This window comes from Rhinopithecus bieti, unplaced genomic scaffold (genome assembly GCF_001698545.2).
Source record: "Rhinopithecus bieti isolate Rb0 unplaced genomic scaffold, ASM169854v2 scaffold_6907, whole genome shotgun sequence".
NCBI classification, from domain to species: Eukaryota; Metazoa; Chordata; class Mammalia; order Primates; family Cercopithecidae; genus Rhinopithecus; species Rhinopithecus bieti.
The window spans coordinates 3,833,103-3,849,509 of NW_016805647.1; the positions used below are offsets into that span (position 1 = coordinate 3,833,103).

General features: G+C 41.3%; 1 protein-coding gene across 9 annotated transcripts; it reads right to left on the reverse strand.

Moving 5' to 3' along the window:
• Window positions 1-1,146: 1,146 nt before the first annotated feature.
• On the reverse strand, window positions 1,147-15,803 carry ZNF684 (zinc finger protein 684). 9 transcript variants are annotated; one of them, XM_017873299.1, is made up of 7 exons: window positions 15,479-15,803; window positions 14,963-15,182; window positions 14,090-14,128; window positions 10,526-10,579; window positions 7,241-7,460; window positions 6,229-6,324; window positions 1,147-2,741 (listed from the first exon to the last, which is right to left on the reverse strand). In XM_017873299.1, the coding sequence occupies exons 5-7, from the start codon at window positions 7,383-7,385 to the stop codon at window positions 1,846-1,848; spliced, it is 1,137 nt and encodes a 378-aa protein (XP_017728788.1). In that variant the 5' UTR covers window positions 7,386-7,460; window positions 10,526-10,579; window positions 14,090-14,128; window positions 14,963-15,182; window positions 15,479-15,803; the 3' UTR covers window positions 1,147-1,845. The 9 variants fall into 9 exon arrangements, with proteins under 9 accessions (XP_017728788.1, XP_017728782.1, XP_017728783.1 ...); XM_017873293.1 differs by having other exon boundaries at window positions 6,229-6,327; XM_017873294.1 differs by lacking the exon at window positions 14,963-15,182 and having other exon boundaries at window positions 6,229-6,327.
• Between the last annotated feature and the right edge of the window lie 604 nt (window positions 15,804-16,407).

The following is a 16,407-nucleotide window of genomic DNA, read 5'->3' on the forward strand; positions in this document are numbered from 1 at the left end:
AGTTTTCATCTTCATTAATGATGACTATGCTGTTCATAAGGAAAATTCCAGGCATCTTCGGAGCTAAACATGTATTGACTTCTTTAAAAAAAAAAAAAAAAAAAAAAAAATCCCTGTAATCCCAGCGCTTTGGGAGGCTGAAGGGGGATGACAGGCAGGAGGATCGCTAGAGGCCAGGAGTTCAAGACCAGCCTAGGCAACATAGTGAGATGCCTTCTCTACAAAAAATAAAAAATTAGCCAGGTCTGGTGGCTTGCACCTGTAGTCTTAGCTACTTAAGAGGCTGAGGTGGGAGGAATGCTTAAACCCAGAAATTCACAGTTACAGTGGGCTATGATTGTGCCATTGCGCTCAAGCCTCAGGAACAGAGTAAGGCCTTGTCTCTATAAAACAATAACAAAAGGCCAGGCGTGGTGGCTCATGCCTGTAATCCCAGCACTTCAGGAGGCCGACGCGGGAAGATCACGAGGTCAGAAGATCGAGACCATGCTGGCTAACACAGTGAAATCCCGTCTCTACTAAAAATACAAAAACAAAAATAGCCGGGAGTGGTGGTGGGCGCTTGTAGTCCCAGCTACTCAGGAGGCTGAGGCAGGAGAATGGCGTGAACCCGAGATGGCGCCATTGCACTCCAGCCTGGGTGACAGAGCGAGACTCCGCCTCAAACAAACAAACAAAACAACAAAATCCCCAAAACTGTCCTCAAAAGTTGGAAAGTATCATGAGACCCTACCTTATTAAAATAAAATACAGATGATACCCCACTTAAATACCACTTAAGCTGGCCGTACACAGTGGCTCACGCCTGTAATCCCAGCACTTTGGGAGGCCGAGGTGGGCAAATTATGAGGTCAGGAGTTTGAGACCATCCTGGCCAACATGGCAAAACCCCGTCTCTATTAAAAATACAAAAATTAGCCAGGTGTGGTGGCACGCACCCGTAGTGCCAGCCAGTTGGGAGGCTGAAGCAGGAGAATAGCTTGAACCCAGGAGGTGGAGGTTGCAGTGAGCTGAGATCACGCCACTGCACTCCAGCCTGGGGGATAGAGCGAGACTCTGTCAAAAACAAAACAAAACAAAAAAAACCACTTAAGCTATCCTTACAGCTTACGTAGTTATACCAATGAAAAATAAAACGAACAGGAATATTTGAAGTGCAAATTATTTACATATTTAATTATTTTCCTCAACTGAATACTTATTGTAATACAGAATACAAGTACCTTTCTCTCCTCAATTAGTGTCTTGTTAAATTTTTTGTTCTGGTATTTACATACATAGGAAAACATCTTTATATGAATTTTAATAAGAAGTCTTCAGTTGTATAATTAAAGGAGACTCAGATTCAGTAACACTGTCACGCCCATTAAAAGTGCCAGCAAATGGATGAAAGTATCACTGAAATTCACACGACATATTAAACCACATTTTCTCACTTAATTATGCATGTTAAGACTGGAAGAAAAAATGTTATTTACTGCAGAAACTCTTAATAGGCATAATTTAATATAATGTATAAGCATATATTTTATACTCACACTTGCATATTTATTTTATTATAAAAATTAAAAGTCAGGAATTGCAAATGTAGTTTCCACTGGTTCTTTGATTATTTAAGTTACGCTTACTTTCTAAGCTTTATGCTCTATTATTTATAGTTGTTTTCTGTCATGTTTTCTGTAAAAAGTTTATTAACACTTCCAGAACATGATTGGCATTGATTGATTTTTATGGGAATCTACTCTTCCAAATTCATTTAAACTGTAGACTTCTCACCATGAATTCTTTAGTATTTAATAAGATTTAGCAAATATTTAATAAAGCCTCATATTCATAAAGTGAATATTATGTATGAATTTTCTGATGTACAATAAGATTTGATTTCTGGGAAAATGCTTTCCCACATCTGTTACATTCATAGGGCTTCTCTCCTGTATGAGTTATCTGATGTCTGAGGAGATGAGACTTCTTGATGAAGGCTTTGCCACATTCAATACATCCATAAGGCTTCTCTCCTGTGTGAATTCTTTGGTGTGTAACAAGCACAGATGTGTTGCCAAAAGCTTTGCCACATATGATACACTGGTAGGGTTTCTCTCCTGTATGAAATCTGGAATGTTTATAAAGGGATGAACTATACCTGAAGGTTTTCCCACATTCCTTACATTCAAATGACTTCTCAAGTGTATGAGATTTCACGTGCTGATTAAATGAGGAGTTCCAAGTGAATGTTTTCCCACATTGACTGCACTCATAAGGCTTCTCTCCAGTGTGAAGTCTCTGGTGGACTACGAGTTGGGCTTTATGCATAAACGCCTTCCCACAATCATTGCACACAAAGGGTCTCTCTCCATTATGAATTTTCTGATGAGTTACAAGGTGTGCCTTCCTGCTATAGGCTTTTCCACAGTCATTGCATTCAAAAGGTTTTTTCCTTGTATGATTTTTTTCATGTCTAATGAAATGAAACTTCCTTTTGAAGGCTTTGCCGCATTCACTGCATTCATAAGCGTTGTCTCCAGTATAACTTCTATTGTAATTAAATAAGTCTAAATGAGGTGGCAAACGCTTCTCAAATGATTTATATGATTTTTTTCTTATTGGATTAAGACTTGTGCTCATATTATAATGGTGGATTCTCTCCATAGTCAGAATTTTATTGAATGTGAGCAAAACTGACTTCAAAAAATTGTCTTTGCTTTCCCGATGCTTCCCTGGTTCATCAAGTGGGCAGTCCGATTCTAAAAAGGAGTACAATAAAACATTCCTAGTTACTTTTTCCCACCAACATGTTATAGAGAAAAACATCTATCGTTTCAAATATAGTATCTCATTCTGAAAGAAATCTTATATTTGTCTCACTCCTCCTGAGCTTTAAGAATAAAACTGCTGAAGAGGGTGTGGGAACAGACGCCTTAACTTGTGACCTGTGGAAAGACAGTAAAATAGGCACAAGGTAGAGTGAGGGTACAAAGTAAGTCAAAAGGCTGCTCAACAAGGGTACAGGGTTAGCTCATGAAATGAAGAGGGCCCATTGTGGCAATGTGATTAATGGACAGGACAGCCAAACACACAGGAGATAGGCCGGGCATGGTGGCTCACGCCTGTAATCCCAGCACTTTGGGAGGCTGAGGCGGGCGGATCATGAGGTGAAGAGATCAAGACCATCCTGGCCAACATGGTGCAACCCTGTCTCCACTAAAAATGCAAAAATTAGCTGGGCATGGTGGTACACGCCTGTAGTCCCAGCTACTCAGGAGGCTGTGGCAGGAGAATCGCTTGAACCTGGGAGGCGGAGGTTGCAGTGATCCGAGATGGCGCCATAGAACTCTAGCCTGGCAACAGAGCAAGACTCCATCTCCAAAAAAAAAAGGAGACAAAGGCAAAGGGGTTAAGAGAAAATATCAGAAAACAGTCTAGGTTTGGAGGAGGTGGTAACAGGCAGTTATATAAATCACTACATAATTAATTTCTAGATCATCTTGGTAGGATAATTCCCTATTTCTCTCACTTATGTCTTTTTCCTCTTGATCAGTCTGCACAATATCAGTTTCCTTTAGAAACATTCTCAAGTCTCCAGTCCTCTAACCCCAAGCAAACCACAGAAGCATGTCTGTAGTCATGGCTCCAGCTCTACTGAGAGCTAGAATTCATTTGTACCTGTACTTGTAAGCCCAGGAACACTAATGTCCAGCAAGTCATCCAAGAGTAAATCATCCTTAGCTTGGGATAATAATAGCAAACAGATTCTATTTGCTATTTTTTTTTTATTCTGGCTGAGTTTCTATATATGACAACTACCTGACATACTTCTATTTGACAAATACTCTTTTTACATCCTCTTTCAATCTAACAAACCATTCTTCAGCAAGCTGCTTTGCTCCTGAATTCACATTTTTTCACTATCCTCAAAACACTATAAATCCCAAATCTGTTCCCATTAAAAAAAAAATTGGGGAGAGGGGGTCTATAATTCCCCATGCTTAAGTTTCCCTCCATGTGGAGTGTTAGCACAATACTCCGAGCCTCTTTCTCTGTGCCTTATTCTGTGCGGAGCTAGACTGAGTAGTGGGCTACAGCCATTGGTACACATTTCTTTATAGAGTGGTTCTGACTCGGGATTTTGTTCCTTTCTTCTTTCTGCTCTATTTCAACAGATGGGAAGCAGCATCCTGCGTTACCTCTACCGACAATAATCCACTGAGAAATTCAACATCAGCCTGGCAAACAAAATTATGCAAGATATGAATTCACTCATGGGAACATGCGTTCCACTAGTCCTCAACAAATACCTTCTACTCCATGGACTCTAGATTCCTAAATTCAATCTTTCGCTCATGTTCGTTCTCCACCTTAATTTGCCCTCCCTTATCTCCTCTCATTCTATCTAGAACTTAGATATTCTTTAGGGAGGAACCACTGTTCCATAACCTCAAAAAAAGACTTCTCCAAATTTTGCATACTTTAAACTTTAAGCTCCATTTTCTATGAATTTCTAAGATAGTCACTGCTGCTCTCTGTACCATTCATTTTGAGTTAATTAGAACAAAACTGCAATGTTAATGTGCACTGAAGAAATGTTTCACACTTGTTTGTTGAATTTTAAGATACTTTATTTTTGGGCCGGGTGAGGTCGCTCACACCTGTAATCCCAGCACTTTGGGAGGCTGAGGCAGGTGGATCATGAGGTCAAGAGATGAAGACCATACTGGCCAATATGGTGAAACCATGTCTCTACTAAAAATACAAAAATTAGCTAGGCATGGTGGCAGGCACCTGTAGTTCCAGCTACTCAGGAGGCTGAGGCAGGAGAATCACTTGAATCCGAGCTGAGATTGCAACACTGCACTCCAGCCTGGTGACAGAGTGAGACTCCGTCTCAAAAAACAACAAACAAACAACGAAAAAAACCCAAACTTTCATTTTTTATTTATATATTGTTTTCCTAACCACTAGGGAAAATATTTTAATATGAACATGTTTTGCTGTTCCAAATACCTTTCATAAGTTAGAAAATGGTAATGAGATTTTGCTTCCTTTGAACCTTTTCAGGAAACGTTTTTAAAAGCCTTGTTGAATGGAAGAATAAGAAACATCCCCTACATTGCTATGACAGGGATACTGAAAAAAGAAAAGAAAAAGAAAAATAAGAAAAGAAACATCCCCCCCAATGTCTGGCTCTATAACAATGAATAAATAAAATGTTCATTGTATACCATGACATGCTCAGCATAAAACAGATCATTCTCTTCAGGCACTATCATAAAACAAACAAACAAAACAAAACAAAAAAAACAAAACAAAAGCCTTAAAAGCCACAATGATTAAAAAAACATATATCCAAGACAGTATATATAAATTTTTCATGACAGAGTCATAATAGAATTGGCTTGGGAGTTCAAAGAAAGTAAAGATTAATTTAGACAGGAGTTACAATGAAAGAGGAAAAGCTGAATTCAGACTTAATAAAATGCTGGTTTTAGGAGCAGACCAGAATCAGGATTAATGCCGAGAAGAAAACTGTATATAGGCCGGGCGCGGTGGCTCACGCCTGTAATTCCAGCACTTTGGGAGGCCGAGGCGGGCGGATCACGAGGTCAGGAGATCGAGACCATCCTGGCTAACACAATGAAACCCTGTCTCTACTAAAAATACAAAAAATTAGCCGGGCGTGGTGGCAGGCGCCTGTAGTCCCAGCTACACAGGAGAGGCTGAGGCAGAATGGTGTGAACCTGGGAGGCAGAGCTTGCAGTGAGCTGAAATTGCACCACTGCACTCCAGCCTGGGCGACAGAGTGAGACTGCGTCTCAAAAATAAAAAAGAAGATTTAGACAGTAATTGGTAAAGTAACGCCTCAAATTCAGATAATGTAACTTCATTATAAGGACTAAGTATATAGAAAAAAGGTCTATGTTGAGAAGGGAAGAAGAATGAGGGTTTTAGAAATGAAGAGAACAGAAACAAAGCGAGGGCCTAGAAGAAACAGGCTGTGTGAGAAGCCAGAGGAGACAGGAGAGGGACCCTCCATACAACAGCTGAGCAACCAGAAAGGGCACGTGTGCAGAAAGGAGGGTGAAGGCAGCTTTTGGGGAGCTGGCTGATGATGTTACGTTAAAGGTGTGCGGCTTTTAAGAGGTGCTTCTAAGAAAAATTTCAGAGGTGCCTGTCCTTCACTGACCAACAGGGATCTCAACTTCACACACCCCCAACTGAATTTCTCTCACTCACCTGGAGAGCTCTGATGTGGGTTCACTCCCTCCACCATCCATGGCTCTTGTCCTTGCTCTACCTTGAGGATCACTTTTGTTTTGTTAATTGGACATCCTGCTGGTGGGAAAATAACATAGAAGTGGGGCCAAAGTGCTAGGCAAACAACCAGCTCACAACTCAAGTTGCCTCCTTGAGTCTCAGGGATTTTAAAGAATAACAAGCAGGCTTTAAAACAGAACAGACCTGGGCCGGGTGCGGTGGCTCACGCCTGTAATCCCAGCACTTTGGGAGGCCGAGGCGGGTGGATCACGAGGTCAGGAGATCGAGACCATCCTGGCTAACACAGTGAAATCGTGTCTCTACTAAAAATACAAAAAATTAGCTAGGTGTGATGACAGGCGCCTGTAGTCTTAGCTACTTGGGAGGCTGAGGCAGGAAAATGGCGTGAACCTGGGAGGTGGAGCTTGCAGTGAGCCGAGATCCTGCCACTGCACTCCAGTCTGGGTGACAGAGCGAGACTCCGTCTCAAACAAGAAAACAAAACAACAACAACAAAAAAAACCAGAACAGACCCTTCTCCTGCATCTGGGAAGTAGAAGCTTAAGCAGACTATGTGAAGCTCAAAGGGGACTCAGAATCTTTGACAACTAAAATTTAGGGCCCAGCTGATTAATGCCTCAGAATGCTCACAGCTTTCATAAGTCTTTTTTTTGAGATAGGGTCTCAGTCTGTCACCCAGGCTGGAATGCAGTGGTACGCCTAGGCTCAAGCGATCCTTCCACCTCAGCCTCCCAAGTAGTTGGGATGACAGGCACATGCCACCACACCTAGCTAAATTTTATTGAGACAGTCTCACAATGTTGCTCAGGCTGGTCTTGAAATCCTGAGCTCAAGCAATTCTCCTGCCTCCCAAAGTGCTGGGATTGTAAGTATGAGCCACCACAATTGGCAAGCGCTCACACATCTTAAAAGATGAGCACTATCAGTATATACTGAGTTACACTGAAAAGTTATCACTTATTGTCCTTACCCACTGAGATGAGGTTTCTATAGTTCTCCAACATCACATCCCAATACAAGGTTCTCTCAGTACAATCAAGCAGCTGCCACTCCTCCGCGGTGAAATCCACAGCCACATCCTGGAATGTCACTGATTCCTGTAACAGCACATTCATCTTCAAACTAAAGTGTGCATCATTAGCGAACTTGCAAGAGAATCAAGGCAGCTCCTTAATATCATCTCATGTTCACTGTTGAGTTTGTAGAAAATTAGATATAATGATTACATGTTTGATTCAGAAATATGCTTTGTGATAGTAACAAAAATCTTATTAAACATATCCAACCGATGCCAGAACAGTTCAACAGGGGAAAGAAAAGTCTTTTCAACAACTGGTACTGAGACCACTAGACATCCACATGCAAAAGTATGACACTGGACTCCCCACCCATTTCACATCATATAAGAAAATGAACTAAAATGGACCAGAGAGCTAAAAGTAAGAAACAAAGCTATCAAACAGTTAGAAGAAAACAGAAAAAAAGTTTTTTGTGACCTTGGATTAGGCAGTGGTTTGTGAAATGTGACAGAAAAAGTGGAAGTGACAAAATAAAAAATAAATAGGAATTCATCAAAATGAAAACTTCTGTGCTCCATAGGACACTGTCAAGAATGTGAAAAGAAAATCCACAGAATGGGAGAGAATATTCGCAAATCATGTATGTGATAAGAGGCTTGTACCCAGAATATATAAATAACTCTTAAAATTCAACAATGGGGGATGGGAGGAAAAAAACAACAATAAAAAGACAACACAATTTAAAAATGGGCAAAGGATTTAAAGAGACATCTCTCCAAAGATATATCTATCTATCTCTAGATAGATACAGATATGTGTGTGTATGTATCTGTGTTGGTATGTGTATAGTAAATAAGCCCATGAAAAGATGTTCAACATTAGGGTCTGAAACTGAAGCAAGAAAGAAAAAAAAAGAAAAAGAAAAAAGATGCTCAACATCATTAGTGATTAGTCATTAGTGAAATGCAAACCAAAACCATAATGAGATAGCACTTCACTTCTGAGGACAGCTAAAATCAAAGGCAGACAATGACCTGTGGTGGCAAGGATGTGGAGAAACCGAAACTCTTGTACATTACTCAACTTTTGTACACTGGGATTGCAAAATGGTGCAGCAACTACGTTATTTCTTTTTTCTTTTCTTTTATTTGATATAGGGTCTTGCTTTGTCACCCAGGCTGTAGTGGAGTGGAGTGGTGCAATCAGGGGTCACTGCAGCACCCAACTCCTGGACTCAAGCGATCCTTCTACCTCAGCCTCTGAAGTAGCTGGGACTACAGGCACGTGCCACCACACCCAGGCAATTAAAAAAATATTTTTTGGGGCCAGGTGCGGTGGCTCATGCCTGTAATCCCAATACTTTGGGAGGCTGAGGCAGGTGGATCATGAAGTCAGGAGATCAAGACTATCCTGGCTAACACGGTGAAACCACGTCTCTACTAAAAATACAAAAAAGTAGCCAGGTATGGTGGCATGTGCATGTAGTCTCAGCTACTCAGAAGGCTGAGGCAGGAGAATCACTTGACCCAAGAGGCGGAGGTTGCAGTGAGCCAAGGTTGCGCCACTGCACTCCAGCCTGGGCAACAGAGTGAGACTCCATCTCAAAAAAAAAAAAAAATTTTTTTAGAGATGGGGTCTCACTACATTGCCCAGACTGCTCTTGTACTCCTGGCTTGAAGTGATCTTCCTGCTTCAGCCTCCCAAAGTGCTGGGATTACAGGCATGAGCTACCATGCCCAGCCTATGTAGTAACTACAACAGTTTAGCAGTTCCTCCAAGTGTTTGTTTGTTTTTTTGAGATGGAGTCTCACTCTGTCGCCCAGGCTGGATTGCAGTGGCACCTCCTGGGTTCAAGTAATTCTTCTGCCTCAGCCTCCTGAGTAACTGGGATTATAAGTGCACATTACTGATTTTTGTATTTTTAGTAAAAACGGGGTTCTACCACATTGACCAGGCTGCTCTTGAACTTCTGACCTCAAGTGATCCACCCGCCTCAGCCTCCCAAAGTGCTGGGATTACAGGCAAGAGCCACTGCACTCAGCCTCCTCCAAGTGTTAAACAGAGTAACCATATAACCCAGCAATCCCCTCCTAGGTATATACCCACGAGAATTCAAGACATTTGCCCACACAAAAACCCACAGACAAATGTTCACAGTAAAGTTATTCATAGTCAAAAAAGTGGAATAATCTGGTGTCCATGAACTGATAAATGGATAAATAAAATGTGGTATATCCATATGATGGAATATTATTTGGCAATAAAAAAGGAATCAAGCACTGGTACATCTACAACATGGATGAACCTTGAAAATACTGTATGGGGCTGGGTGCCATGCCACCCACCTGTAATCCCTGCACTTTGGGAGGCTGAGGTGGGCAGATCACTTGAGCCCAGGAGTTTGAGACCAGCCTGGGCAACATAGCAAGACTCAGTCTCTATAAAAATAAAAAATTAGCTGGGTACAGTGGCATATGGACCTATAGTCCCAGCTATCTGAGAGACTGAGGTGGGACAACTGTTTGAGGCTGGCAGGTTGAAGCTACAACACAGTGAGACCCTGCCTCAAAAAACTAAATAAATAAAAAAGAAAAAGAGGAAACTATTGTATTGGGTGTAAGAAGCCAGTCATGAAAGATTACATATTTCATGGTTCCATTTGTATGAAATGTTCAGAAGAGAAAAGCCATAGAACCAGTAAGTCGATTAGTGCTAGGGAAAGGGAGGAATGAGTAGTGACTGCTAATTAGGGTATGGAGTTGCTTTTGGGGTGATGAAAACGTTCTGAAACTAGATAGTGGTGACATCTGTACAACTCTGTGAATACACTAAAAAACCACTGAATTATATACAATTGCTTTTTTTTTTTTTTTTTGAGACAGTCTTGCTCTGTTGCCCAGGCTGGAGTGCAGTAGTGTGATCTCTGCTCACTGTAGCCTCTGCCTCTCAGGTTCAAGCGATTCTCATGCCTCAGCCTCCTGAGTAGCTGGGACTATAGGCGTGCAGCACCACACTTGGCTAATTTTTTTTGTACTTTCAGTAGAGACGGAGTTTCACTATGTTGGCCAGGCTAGTCTCTAACTCCTGATCTCAAGTGATCCGCCCACCTTGGCCTCCCAAAGTGATGGGATTACAGGCATGAACCACTGCACCTGGCTGACTGTATATACTTTAATCGGGTCACTTTTGTGGTATAATAATTATATTTCAACAAAGCTATTTAAAATATAACTTACATATTCTTATTTGTTCACTCATAAAATATTTAATGAGGCTCCACCAACCCTATACTGGAGATATCGAAAGAAATAAAATTATTACTCCTCTCAGGGATCTTACACTCTATTAGACTCAATAAAGTAAACATAAGTGCCATAAGATGTTACTGAGACTGTAAGGTTTACATGCCAGATGCATGTAAGCATAATAAAATAGGAACACATGGATATTTTTACATGATAAAATACGTCCTTTTAACCATAATGCCAAAATCATGTTTAATGGATAAATGTTAAAAGCACTGAAATTAAAGACAAGTAGTTACATATCTACCACAAAAGAGATAGTTAAGACCATTGTCAGCAGGAATTAGGAAACTGTAACCCATGGACTGGCCTCCTGTTTTTGTAAACAGAATGTTACTGAAACGTAGTCACACCCATTCATTTACTTCAGCTTCAAGGACAGAGTTGAGTAGTTGCCACAGAGGCTGTATGGCCTTCAAATCTAAAATATTCACTATTTCACCCTTTATGAAAAAGTTAGGACTAGGAAGGGTTTATTCCAGGAATGCATAGATAGTTCAGCATTGGGAAATGCACTAAAAATTATCTAAACTGGTACATTAAGGGTGGCAAGATATATTATATTATTGACAGCTATTTTAAAAAAGGGTATGAAGCCAAAAGTTCCTAGTTATTAAAATAACCTTCACAAGTTAAAATCCTTAACTTGATTAAAAACAAAATAAACAACTATCTACCAGAATACAGGAGCAAACAGTGAAACACTGGGAGCACTCCCATTAAAGTTAGGATAAAAAAGACTTCTGGCTAGCAATTACAGGTAACCCCTGAACCACACAGGTTTGACCTGCCTGGGTCCGCTTATACTCAGATTTTTTTTTTGCAATGAATACGGTTGGCCCTCGGTTGGCAAGTTCTGCATCTACAACCAAATGCAGATAAAAAAAAAAATACAGTTATTCTGGGGGGAGGGATAGCATTAGGAGATATACCTAACGTAAATGACAAGTTAATGGGTGCAGCACAACAACATGGCACATGTATACATATGTAACAAACCTGCACGTTGTGCACATGTACCCTAGAACTTAAAGCATAATAAAAATATATATATACAGTATTCTTGCCATGCAAAACCCATGAATATGGATGGCCAACTTTTCCTATCCTTGAGTTCCACAGGGCCAACTGTACTGTGGGACTTCAGTATGTTCAGATTCGGGGATCTGCAGGAGTTCTGGAAACAGTCTCCCATGGATACCACAGGATGGCTGTTTATTCAAAACTGCAGTGACTAGAAGTCCTGGCTATTGCAATGAGATAAGGAAAATATGGGGGAAAGTATAAATACTAGGCAGGAAGAGACAAAACTCCAATGTGTGATTGTCTACCTAAGAAATAGAGGAATCAACTAAAGAACTCTTAGATCTTACAAGAGTTCTGTATATTGGTTGGATATAAATTCAACATAGAGAAATCCATCTTTTTATTTTCTTCAGAGACAGAGTGTCGCTCTGTCACCCAGGCTAGAGTGCAGGGGTGTGATCATAGCTAGCTGTAGCCTGGATCTTCTAGGCTCAACTGATCCTCCTGCCCTAGCCTCCCTAGTAGCTGGAACTACAGGGGTGTGCCATCATGCCCTGCTAATTAATTTTTTTTTTCTAGAGATGGGGTCTTGCTATATTGACCAGGCTGGTCTGGAACTCCTGGCCTCAAGCAGTCCTCCCACCTTGGCCTCCCAAAGTGCCGGGAATATAGGCATGAACCACCATGCCCAGCCAAGAGAAGTCCATATTTTTCTATTTACCAAAATAGCAAACTAGAAGAGATAATGAAAAAGAGGCCTACCCCATTCTCAATAGCAACTAAAACCACATGTAAGAATAAATATAAGAAATGTACAGGCCGGGCGCGGTGGCTCAAGCCTGTAATCCCAGCACTTTGGGAGGCCGAGATGGGTGGATCACGAGGTCAGGAGATCGAGACTATCCTGGCTAACACGGTGAAACCCGTCTCTACTAAAAAATACAAAAAAAACTAGCTGGGTGCAGTGGTGGGCACCTGTAGTCCCAGCTACTCGGGAAGCTGAGGCAGGAGAATGGAGTAAACCCGGGAGACGGAGCTTGCAGTGAGCTGAGATCCGGCCACTGCACTCCAGCCTGGGTGACAGAGTGAAACTCCGTCTCAAAAAAAAAAAGAAAAAAAAAAGAAATGTACAAGAATTACAATAAGAAACTCATAAAATCCTGTAAAATTATAATAAAAGGGCCGGGTGTGGTGGCTCATGCCTATAATCCCAGCGCTTTGGGAGGCTGAGATGGGTGGATCACCTGAGGTCAGGAGTTCAAGACCAGCCTGACCAACATGGTGAAACCCTGTCTCTACTAAAAATACAAAACTTAGCTGGGCATGGTGGCGGGCGCCTGTAACCCCAGCTACTCAGGAGGCTGAGGCAGAAGAATCACTTGAACTCAGGAGATGGAGGTTGCAGTGAGCCAGGTTGTAAGAAAGTCAGGTTGTAAGAAAACCTGAATAGGACTCATTGAAAAGTCATGAATTCTCTCCAAATTAACCTATTAAGTTTAATGCAATCATAATAAGAATATCTGGCTGGGTGCAGTGGTTTACAAATGTAATCCCACCAGCACTTTGGAAGGCCGAGGCAGGAGGATCACTTGAGGTCAGGAGTTCGAGACCAGCCTGGTCAACAAGATGAAACCCTGTCTCTACTAAAAACACAAAAAAATTAGCCGGGCGTGGTGGCACATGCCTGTAATCTAAGCTACTTGGGAGGCTGAGGCAGGAGAATTGCTTGAACCTGGGAGGTGGCAGCTGCAGTGAGCTGAGATCATGCCACTGTACTCTAGCCTGGGCAACAGAGCCAAACTCTGTCTCAAAAAAAAAAAAAAAGAAAAGAAAAAAGAATACCTAACATACTGCTTTATGAACCTTGACAATATTTGTTATTTTGATGACCTTAAAATTCATGTAGAAGAGTAAATGCTCAAGATAACTAGAGACTGGAAAAGGTACAAGATTTACTTATGGATCCAGGCAGGCATTAAAAAGGCTACAAACCAATTGAGTTCATTTAGTGCTGCTTGGCACTATGTTCTTACTCTAGGGAATACTCTAAGACAGTCATAGGAAACCTGATGCTGTATTTATCACAGGCTGCTGCTGTGAATGTTATTTCTAATGTTATCTACATGAAAACTCATTAGAAAATATTTTCTTCAAAGAAATGTGTCAGGAAAAACTTTAGTTATAAGGAGAATAATTTTGCTTTATCTTCACAGACAATGCCAATACTTTTTAACTGGCTGGTTATCCATTTACTATGATTTCCAGGAAGACCGAGTACATATTTCCAGCTCAAATTTGTTCCAACCATCTGCAAACCCTATGACTTGGATATCAACTTACCAATCTTCTAAATTTCCTTTTAGACTTGATCTTTTATTTGGTTTACATTTTTCCTGACCATACATTTCCTTTTTATCATATGGACTTTTGAGAGATTTAAACAACTGGATGAATAGATGGATACCTTACCTGGAAGTTGATCATTTTCTGCAGCTCTTACACAGAAATCTATGAAAGTAGAAATGGGGAAGAGAATAGAAAGATCTGAGATACCAGGACTGCATGCAAAGTAGAACCCCGCTCTATCAGACCATAAGTACCCACACTGCAGCCTCAGAAAATGCTACCTAGTGTGGGAGAAAGACATTTCTAGCAAGAGAGAAAAGTCCATGTTCCATGAGCACAGATCTCTACTTGTGATTGTTAGGAATATATGGAGCTTAGATAAAGATGTTGTATGTTTCTGTCCTACTGATCTAACACCAAGTGGTTCCTCTTGAAACAGTTATTTTTTTTTTTTCCTCCCAGAAATTTATCCTGAAGAAATAATGAATGAGTTGAAAAACTAACTTAAAAGTTTGGCCTCTGAAGCTCCATAAGTCTAAAAATGATTCCTTCCTGTGATTGTCTGGTTTCTACTCTGAAGCTGGGATAAGAGATTGCAAATTAGGTTGGGCTTTCTTGAGAAGGCTGGATTCAGGGACCCAGGAAGAGTTTTTTGTTTTTTGTTTTTTAGCTGGATCCTTCAGTTTAAACTCCAAATGTTTCTCTCTGTAGGAACTCCCCTCTTCTATGAGCTTAGACTGCTGGGGCTCTAGAAAGGGTACAATGAGCAAACCAGGGACTCCCATCTTGATTTACACAGTCTGCACTGGAAGATCTGCAGATACACCAAGAGACTCTACAAAATGACCACAAATCGAAATTTACTCAGCATTCATTGCTCAAATATTTCAGGAGAATAAACCCAACTCTGTTTTATGTAGGAATGCTATACTGTAAAAAAAAGAATGAAATCTGGAGAAAATGCATCTGAGTTTGAATCTCAGTTCTTCCACTTACTAGGCTGTGTGAGTCCAGGCAAGTAATTTCACCTTTCAGCTTCAGTTAATTCACATGCAAAATGGTAATAGCATTTACTTCAAATGATTGCTGAGAATACCCTTCGAATGCATAGCAGTTTCTCAAGAATGCTTTCTTCCTGGATCCCTTGAAATGGCTTACAGTTTCCACCGGATTCCTTGAAATAGCTTAAAATTGTGGCAGGCTCCGGTCGGGCCAACTATGTTTTTGGAACCAGAAAAGGTACCGTTAGATGAACAGACTCCTACACAGTGACCTTGACCTACAAGAGCGGGAATGCAAATTGAGCCTCTCCCAGTTCCCCCAGATCCCTGGGCATCTACCCAATGCCAGTCAACTCTTGCTTTCTCTCAGTTACTCGAGTTGAACAGGACCCACATATCCAAACCTGAAGTCACTGCACTTGGAGACTGTAAAGTTTTATCTTCGGTAGGGTAAACCTAGAAGCCAGTCTCCGCCTTTCTCTTAAGCCCTCCGAGTCCAGCAAAGCCATACCTGCCACCCTTTCACTGCCTCGCTCGCAGCTCCGGCTCCAAGCCTGGGATCAGTCACAGCGTTGTCCAGAGACTGGGGAGCAGCCACCGCCAGCACTTCTCGCGGCGCTGATTTGAAGATTGAATACCGGCTAGCGTCCTACTGCGCGTGTGCGGAAGTAACTGTCCACCTAGAGTTCCTGGGCTCCTCCCGGGTATAGGCCATCCGTCAGAGACCACATTTCCCATAAGGCCAGTGGAGCTCGTTTCCGGAAGGCGTCAGACGCTGCTTCCTCTTGGGAGGTGGTGCGAAGATTCCTGAGTTGGTATCTGTGTTGCTAACCTGAGACCTGCGCTTTTTAAATCGTTTTCTTTTAAAAGGATACACAGCATCTTTAAATACTGGAAAGTAAAATCAGCAGTATGCTAAAAAAAATTTGCTCTTACTCAGTAGAGTTTCTTCTAGCAATGCACCAGGTTAAGTCTGAGAGGTGAAGAGGATCCAACAAATAAGACTGAGAAGGAATAATCCATGAAGTAGATGAAGTAGATGGAAAAGCAAGAGAGTTTAGATCTGCAAAACCAAGGGAAGGAAGTGTTTCAAGAAGAAGGGAGTGACCCACTGTCTCAAATGTTGCTCATAGGTCAAGTAAAATGAGAACTAAGAATGGGCCACTGTAGCAATGGTCACTAGTGATGTAGAAACGCCATTTTGGCAGTGGTGGAAGTTTGATAAAGTCTGAGGAAAATATGATAGGAGTTGGAGGAAAGGATGGGAGGAGAGGAAATGGAGAAAGCAAATACAGGCAATACTTGTAAGAAGTTTTTTTTTTAAGGTGAGCAGAAAAATGAGGCTATCATGGGATAGGGATTTTGGATCCAGTAATATTTGGTTGTTGTTGCCTTTTCCCACAGGTTCTAATATTTTTTTTTTTTTTTTTAAGATGGGGC